The following is an 8,793-nucleotide window of genomic DNA, read 5'->3' as shown; positions in this document are numbered from 1 at the left end:
TTTTTTAATTGTTGTAAAATGCATATAATTAAAATAAAAATTGTTCGTACAACTATATATAATAAAAGTAAAAGATAATTTACATAATTTGTATAAAAATTTAATTCAAAAGAACTGTTTAGGAACATTTTTTAAATTCTAAGATTAATATGAAATAAATTATTGAGCTAGGTTAACATTGTTAAAGTAATATATTGTAATATTGATCGTTAGTCTTTGGTTTAAATAATTTTTGGTTTTCTTTTATAAATATATAGCACGTGCGTACTGCATTTCAATTTGTTTTAAAATATTTAAAAAAAAAGTTTAAAAGGTTAAGGTTATGATCTTAAGCAGTTGTTGATTGCTTGAGCCAAAGAGAAGACTAAAATATTGTACAGTACTCAATGTAATCTAATAAAAAATTGTAATATTTTATAAAATATTACTGTACATGTACAAAATATGTCGAACAAAGAGGAGAAGCAGTAAGTTTTACAATATATTTTTTACAATATATGTATATAATATAATATAGACATTAAAGTATATCAAATTGATACGAAAAAGGATAAAAAGTCAATAACCCCTGAAAAATTTCAGATATGGTTTAATTTTACCAAAAAAACAACAAGCAATTACTCCAAAAGTTAGTAATGTGTTTGGCGATAACAATGACTCAGATGAAGAGGATGGTACTGATTGGGTTAAAAAAGCTCTTCAAGCCGAAGGAGAGAAAAATAAAATTAAAAGGCAGACAAGGCTAAACATGCAAAAAGCTCTGAAGGAGGATCCAACGATATTCCAATATGATGAAGTATACGATGACATGGAAAAAACAAAAGAACAGTCAAAAGCTGTAAGTGATGAGAAAAAGAAACCGAGGTATATTCAGAATCTTTTGAAAGCTGCTGAAAGAAGAAAAAAAGAACAAGAATACAGGATAGAGAGGATGGTTCAAAAAGAACGCGAGGCAGAGGGGGAAATGTTTGCAGATAAAGAAAGTTTTGTCACTTCTGCTTACAGAGCAAAATTGGAAGAGTTTAAGAGAATGGAAGAAGAAGAAAGTGAAATGGATAGAATAGAAGCTATTACAGATGTTAAGAAACAACAAGATATTTCAGGGTTTTATAGACACTTGTATCAACAGACAGTTAAATCTTCTGAGGAATCTGAAATTAAAGACAATATAAATGACAATATTAATTCAGATAATGATTCACAAGGCATAAGTAATAAAAATACAAATACCACTACATCAAGTAAGGAGCAAATCAAATGTAAAGAAGGAAAAAAAAATAGGCAATATAGACAAAGAGTAATAGAAGAAGATAGTGATACGGATACTGAATCTCAACAAAAAGTGGAAAATAAAGTGGAAACTATTATACCTGAAAAACATAAAGATATTGAAGGGGAATCTGATAAAGTAGAACCAGATGCTAAAAGGCAAAAACAAGGCATTGAAAATATTGAAGCTAAGAAAACATTTAATGAAAGTAAAGCAGAAAATACTTTAAATTCTAAGAACATTGAAAAAACATCAGAAAACTGTGAGAGCAATGATGAAGCCGAAAAAGCTGAGAAAGCAAGTATAAGCGCAAAAGCAAAGATAGAAGCAGAGAAAAGAGAGAGATCCAAAATTTGGGAAAAAAGAACAGTTGGACCTGCATTTGAAGCAGCACTCCAAAGGTATTATGCTAGAAAAGCCATGAGAACATCAGCTGCGTAGTTAAATGTATGTAATTATTGACAAATGTATTAATTATAGTGTGTGTAAAATTTTTTATCAAAAAGTTCAGTTGTAATATTTTTTACAAACAAAATGAAGAGATACAAATATTCTATTTCTATTCAACACATTATAAATTAATGTAGAATTTAAGTATTTTGTTATTACATGAATGAATAAATTATATAATTTAATTCTAATAAGACGAAATGAGTTGTGGCCCCATATGTCCGCTATCGCCTAAACTCCTTAATGTTACTCTTCCATTGGGGCGAATAGATATCCATGTAATACTTCCGTGATTCAAACTTAAACGTAACCAACCTTCAGGTGGGAATTGTAATGCCCTAAAACAATCATAAATAACAGTAATTAGATTTTATAAAGGATACCGTATATGATTTCGTACTAGTTTGTGAAATTTACTAATTTGTTTTGCAGCTAAATAAAAGCTAAAGTTGTAATAAAATGAACTATTTGTACATCATATTTTAGTCTCAGTTTGGAAAGAAGAGTATAGCGCGTGAATAGCATATGAAAATACATAAATAAAATATATAAAGGAATATTTTACCGGCATACAAAATATCTAATAACGTTTGCATGGCAAACAAGAATAATGTAAGAGTCTTTATCTTGACTAGGTTCTGGACGATGAAAATACTTTCTAAATGCAGCCTCTATTCTAGGTCCATCTTCATAAACCTGAAATACATTAATATGATACTGTATTATATTAAATTTTTCAAGTACCAATTTATTGCAAATATAAAATAAATGTTTAATTCGTATAATTATGTATTATACTTACAACTACTTCAGTATTCCACATATCAATTGGTGGATCAGGTGCAATTGGCATACCTTCGCTGAGAACAGAATCTTCTGCAACTGTTATATCTTTAAGATACTTTTCTATAATTTTAGCAGTTTCTTTGGCTCTAATTATTGTTGATTGTACCATCAAAGAGTACGGTAATCCTAATTCTTGTAATCTCTTTCCTGTTGCTTCAGCTTGTTGTTTACCTTTATAACAGTTTGCAAATTTTATAATTAAAATTGTACATAAATAATTACTATACTTTATAATATATACAGATCATATAAACTAAAGTTAAATTTATATGTATAACTAAATAAAATATATAAAATGTCCAACCGAGATTTGTAAGCGTCCGATCTGAATCTGCTTTGCCTTGTGTATTATATTGCCCATGACGAATTAAAATTATATGATGCTTCACATTTGATTTTGCTCTAATTGACCTCTTTTTACGAGATTCCTGATTAATATCATTATCTAAATTTGCTACATTTGCTAACCATTCTGGATGTCGTCTGAAAATATATGCAAAAAGTTGTAATTAATCAAAAGTGAAATACAAAAATTGCTTTACATAAATAAATAAAGAGAAAATTTATTATTAAAGACGTAGTTATGTACAAATAAAGAATAAGACATAATTTATGTAGATATATTTTATTTATAAAAATATATTAAATAAGATAATCTTTCATAACTGGTACATAAAAATATAATTAATAATTGGTTTATATAGAAGATGTAACTTTCATACACGTACATGTATATATATAACGTATTTACTAATAGAAAATCATTTACATATACTGTCACTTATTCAACTAAAATAGTAAGAAAAAAGAAATAGATTTTAAATATACAATACGTGTAAATTTAAGCTTATGAAATTAATAACGTTCTGAATTTTACTTTTATATACTTCCGTATTATAATATTAATTAAGAATATAACCTATCCCAGTTATGATCCCACTTGCTCCAAGACGAAGGAGATGTTATCCAAGAATTCTGTTTCTGCGACGATTGAGTATGATCATCGTCATTTGGATAAAAAAGCATTGCACTCCCTATGGCACCAAATCCAACGATCCATTTTTTAAAATTCAAGCGAACAGGCATTGCCGCAATAAATTGTCACGATCAATTTTTGTTAATGTTTTAAACCAATATTGCCCGTGTATACAACATGCGCGATCTTGTGCAAGTGTTACCCAGACAACAAACCAAATCACATAACCCTTCAAGGAGAGTGGTAAGTAGTAGGAGTAAACTACTGAAAAACTACTAATGCCATCTCTGCGGAAAATACTGAAACTAATGCTCGACTAGTTTCAGCGCTTCTCTGAGAGATGGCGCTAGTAGTTCTTGAGTAGTTCACTTCGCTGTCGATAATTATGTGCGACCAGTTTGAGCACTTTTCACAGAGATGGCGCCAGGGGTTCCAAAGTATGGTCGGTACCAACTGTCTCACTCTTTCTTATAGCTTTCTTATATACCTTTCTCTCTCCTACCTCTAAAGCGGGAAATATAAAAGAAATTACAGTTAAGAATGCATTTTATTTCTAAAAAGAGATTTAAAAAATTCTAGATATGTGTAGTAATACATTGATATGTATTGTATCTTGTTTTTCTTCACTTACTAGCGTTATTGCGACTGTTAAAGTGAAATGGCGTGGTCTCGTTTCCTCTAATTCATTATTATTTTAGTATATAATAATACACGTTTGTGTATATAGAAGTATCTTTTATCAGTCTTTGATTATGATACATAAAATTCTTAATATTTAAAACATATTCTACTACAATTTCTAACAGAGCTGTTTCTAAGTAAGCTACAATGTTCGAAGTTCTATGAATAAAATGAACAGTCACACACACGTTATGTTTCTAGGAACTTTGTACACTGAAAATGATATGATATGTAGACAATGAAATTGTTTCTTCTTTTTTATTAAATAAAATGGTATACTCTCTATTAATTTTAATTTGAAATAAGTCGTGGTTCCATGTATCCTGTATCGCCAAAAATCCGTAATTTCACAATTCCATTAGGGTGAATAGTGACCCATGTAATACTGGCATGATTCAAGCTTAAACGCAACCAACGTTCCGGTGGAAATTGTAATGCCCTGAATTATTATTTATAATTTATTAATATAAAAGATAATATAAAGTCTGATCATTTTTCTAATGAACTATAAGTCAACTAAATATAAAAAGAAATTTACCTGCATACAAAGTATCTAATAACATTTGCATGGCAAACAAGAATTGTATAAGAGTCCTTTTCTTGTTTGAAATCTGCACGATAAAAATATTTTCTAAATGCAGCTTCTATTCTAGGTCCATCTCTATAAAACTGAAATGTGTTATTACAATGTTATTCTAGGAAGGTGCAATACTAATATTACCAAAAGTGAGTATACACAATTTATTGATTTATACAATTGAAAATGTACTTACAGTTACTTCGGGTTTCCAATTAGATGATGGTGGTTCTGGTGGAACTGGTGCACCTTCGTTAAGAAGTGAATCGCATTTTACTGGTAAGTTTTTCAAATCATTTTTTATAATTTCAGCAGTTTCCTGTGCTCGTGTCATTGCTGAATGTACTAGTACAGTATATGGAAAACCTAACTCTCGCAATCTTTTTCCTGTGGCCTCAGCTTGACGTCTACCTTTATGACATTAAAAAAATTCTATAATTACTTTTTAAAAAAAAAAGTTTTTGAGTTATAAAATATTGTTATCAACACTAACCAAGGTCTGTAAGTTTTGCATCCGCATCTGTTTCTGCTCCCACATTATATTGTCCGTGACGAATTAAAATTATATGATGCATAGCTTTAGCTGTTTTGCTTGCTAACTCTTTATTATACGCATTTTGATCTGATTCATTGTTTATTTTCATTGGCTTTACCAAACTTTTTGGATCTCGTCTATAAATAAAAATATGAATAAAATAACTGATGCTAAAATTTTACATAGACTAAGAAGGTTATGATTGATTTATACAGAAATTAATGAATATGTGCTTCGTTCTTATGAAGTACTTATTAAAGTAGAATTTAATAAGATGTTGTATTCATTGGTTTACAATACACACAAAGCAAGAAATGAAATAAAATTTCAATTGCACATTGCTATTATATTATGTGAAATTTTTATAGATAATGATTATAATGACAAAAAACACAACCTATCCCAATTGTGATCCCATTTAATCCAAGGTGAAGAAAGCGGTATCCAAGAATTTTGCTTTTGTGACAAATGATTTTCGTTATCATTTGGATAAAAAAGTATAGCACCACCTATTACACCAAATCCTGTAACCCATTTTCTAAAACTCGAGCGAATAGGCATTGTTAAAACAAATGACCACGATTAAATTTTCAAAATGATTTAAAACTAACGTTATTTAAAGCCAAACGCATACTAAATTACCTATGGTGTTCACCAGTAGCACCACAGACGAAATGTGAAATAGAACTAATATTCAACACATTTTTATGTCAAACAGCTTGAGGTAACACTGTCCAATGATCATCAACAATGAATCTCTGATTTCTCTCTTCAATCATTCCTTTCATTCATTATTTTCAATTATTTCAAATTACACTATATATCGTCAAAGAAAAAGTATCAGTAATTATTGAACTACGTTTTATTAAAATTGCCATTCAGCGGTCCTTCGTCTATACTGCAATGAATAATCGCCAATTACAGTAACATCGTAGACATGTAAAAATATAATATAATAATAAAAAACTCCGTATTCTGAAAAGAAATATTATTTTGTTTAAAGAGAGAAAAAGTTTAGAGCAGTTAAAAAATCATTAATCTCTGATTGCTTTCAATAATATAATAATTTGAAATATCATACGTCACACGTGAATCAAAAATTATCTTTACGGAGAATTTAGGTGTGATTGCTTGTTAAAATATCTATAATATCCATTTCCGTATCATTCCTGATATGAAAGACAATCCAATTCCATTAATACCTGTAGGTTTAATTAATCTTGTAAAATAAAGCTATTATTTTAAAACTTGAATGAAATCTTTTTCCTTTTACAAAATTTCGTCATGGTATATCTTCTTGCAGCTATTAAAGAGATTTTATAATTTCCTATCTAGTTATAAATTAATATATTGAATTTAAATTGAATTCGACACACTAAAACTATAATTCGATGTATTAAAATTTATTTATCAGGTGAGTATTCCTTATTAGATGAAAGCCTGTGGGGAATTACCGTAGTCGTCTTTGCTTCCGGCGGAGGTCAAACAAAGCAAACCAATCAATTAAAAGGCAACTAAGATAGACAATGTGTATAAAGTAAAATGAAATAAAAAAATAAAATAGATTAAACTGATATTAAATAAAACTTGATACAGTAAAATGCAATGAAAATAAGATAATATATAATAAAAATACAGTAACATAATAATTATTTCAATCAAATATCGTTACGTTTCTGATTTCAAATGTAACAAATAATTTAATCTTATCTTCAAAATATTTTTAAAACTTCTTTAATAGTGGTATTATAAAAATCCCCTTTGCCAACACTAAACCGGGAAAAACAATATTTAGGCATGTTTAACAATCCTATCTAGTTTTCATAATGGGAACACTGCAATTCTAGTACTCCGAAGTACTCACACGCTTATAATACCTTTGTGTACAAAATGTCTAAGGTGCGGCTAAATTGATAACGCGAACGACCAAAGAGAATTTCGTACATGATCCAAAAATATGAAAATATATATGCTTCTAGCTAACAAGATACAGTTTATCAGTCCATAATATCGTATTTGTACATAATGCTTGTACAACTTTAAGGAGTGTCTTCTGCGATTCTTACGTCTGATTATCATCAAACTATTTCAAATAGTAAAATGCAATTTAAAATGCGAGGATCCCTCAAAAATAAAATATGAAAAATTCTAGAATCGCAACTAAATTTTTATCAAGAAAAGCATATCGCTCTTAATAGTAATTACTGAGAGTTTCTTTAGAATACATTGCATATTTATTTATAATATCACACATTATTTAACGCACGAATAGTGGATCATATAGTAATCGTACGTGGAACAGATGCAGAATTAAATACGAGCAATTTATGATACATTGCATTTCCTGTATAACTGCATAAGAATCGGGAACTTGAAAATGTTAAAGGGCTGAAGAGTATCGAGCAGCTGGAGAGATTGAGAGGATTAACAACCTGAACAGCTCGGAATGTCTTCTGATAATTTCCCGGTGAGAAGATTAAAAAAGAATATAAAGAAAATGTAATTCGTAGCTTATATTGATTTTTTCGCATTACCAGATACAAATCATATCTGCTTCTTCCGGCAATAGTAAGATTCGTTTACTTGTAATCATTTTATCGACTTGTACTTCACGAAAAAGGTGCGGCTTACTTTCTCTTTTTATATGTTATTCTATTTAATCGTATCAAATAAATGATTAACTTAGCAATTATGAGATACTTAACTCTACTGTGAAAAATCGCTGCATTTAATTGTAAATAAGTAAAGAAGGGGGTGTCATTGAAATCATTATCAGTTGATACATAAATTCCTTTCTTCGAGCAACACTGTATTACTTGGAAGTCGTGCAACGGATGATATATAAATTCGTGTGCAAGCTAATCTTCGTTTCAGTCGATGGATACTAATATCCTGCGATCTATTTAGTAGAAGCTCTTGAAGAATACTAAAAACACAATTGAAGAAATAAGTGAATACCAAAAGGTGATTTAAAATGCGTACTATCGCATTGATTACCACGATACTTTTTATCGTTTCTGTCGTCGATTCTAGGATCACATCAGATGATAGTAAGATGAAACAATTATTTTAATACTAAAATTTTTTATGGTATTTACTAAAAAGTAAAATATCTTTTTACAGATTTGATAAGAAAGCCCCCAAAACGATACGATGACAGCGAAGAAAATGACGACAATGATTTTGGAATAGCCATTCCAAACATGAAACCAAGGAGGAAAGGATCGGATGGAAGGATTGAGTCTGTTATGGGTATAAGACATGGCAAATTTAAAGCAATGATGATGTTCGCTTTAGATGGAATAACGAATGATGGTAAAGAAACTTTTTAAGTACAAATATAATTTCATCAACCTTGATGATTATTATTAGTTGATGAAAATTATTCTATTGGCCGCATAGATGAAGAGAAAGAGTGCGATAAACCGAAGAATCTTTGTGACTACCAACCCTGTTAC

At 29.4% G+C, this 8,793-nt stretch overlaps 4 protein-coding genes across 4 annotated transcripts in view; 2 read left to right on the top strand and 2 right to left on the bottom strand.

The window, feature by feature from the left end:
- LOC143433614 (WD repeat-containing protein 55 homolog) overlaps positions 1 to 8,793 on the top strand; it is a 128,482-nt gene that overhangs the window by 89,613 nt on the left and 30,076 nt on the right. The gene's annotated exons all lie outside the window — the stretch shown is intronic.
- Positions 334 to 1,717, top strand: LOC143433616 (uncharacterized). The gene is made up of 2 exons (XM_076911049.1): positions 334 to 467; positions 583 to 1,717. Exons 1-2 carry the CDS (start codon positions 445 to 447, stop codon positions 1,709 to 1,711), a joined length of 1,152 nt encoding a protein of 383 aa, XP_076767164.1. The 5' UTR covers positions 334 to 444; the 3' UTR covers positions 1,712 to 1,717.
- LOC143433621 (serine/threonine-protein phosphatase PGAM5, mitochondrial) lies at positions 1,751 to 3,738 on the bottom strand. Its single transcript, XM_076911056.1, has 5 exons — positions 3,486 to 3,738; positions 2,871 to 3,049; positions 2,523 to 2,737; positions 2,286 to 2,416; positions 1,751 to 2,058 (listed from the first exon to the last, which is right to left on the bottom strand). Exons 1-5 carry the CDS (start codon positions 3,650 to 3,652, stop codon positions 1,908 to 1,910), a joined length of 843 nt encoding a protein of 280 aa, XP_076767171.1. The 5' UTR covers positions 3,653 to 3,738; the 3' UTR covers positions 1,751 to 1,907.
- LOC143433622 (serine/threonine-protein phosphatase Pgam5, mitochondrial) lies at positions 4,475 to 5,959 on the bottom strand. The gene is made up of 5 exons (XM_076911057.1): positions 5,733 to 5,959; positions 5,294 to 5,472; positions 4,997 to 5,211; positions 4,762 to 4,892; positions 4,475 to 4,662 (listed from the first exon to the last, which is right to left on the bottom strand). The coding sequence occupies exons 1-5, from the start codon at positions 5,894 to 5,896 to the stop codon at positions 4,515 to 4,517; spliced, it is 837 nt and encodes a 278-aa protein (XP_076767172.1). The 5' UTR covers positions 5,897 to 5,959; the 3' UTR covers positions 4,475 to 4,514.

Source organism: Xylocopa sonorina, chromosome 3 (assembly GCF_050948175.1).
Source record: "Xylocopa sonorina isolate GNS202 chromosome 3, iyXylSono1_principal, whole genome shotgun sequence".
Lineage (NCBI taxonomy): Eukaryota > Metazoa > Arthropoda > Insecta > Hymenoptera > Apidae > Xylocopa > Xylocopa sonorina.
The sequence above is the reverse complement of the archived record's forward strand: the minus strand, read 5'-3'. Positions and strand labels throughout refer to the sequence as shown.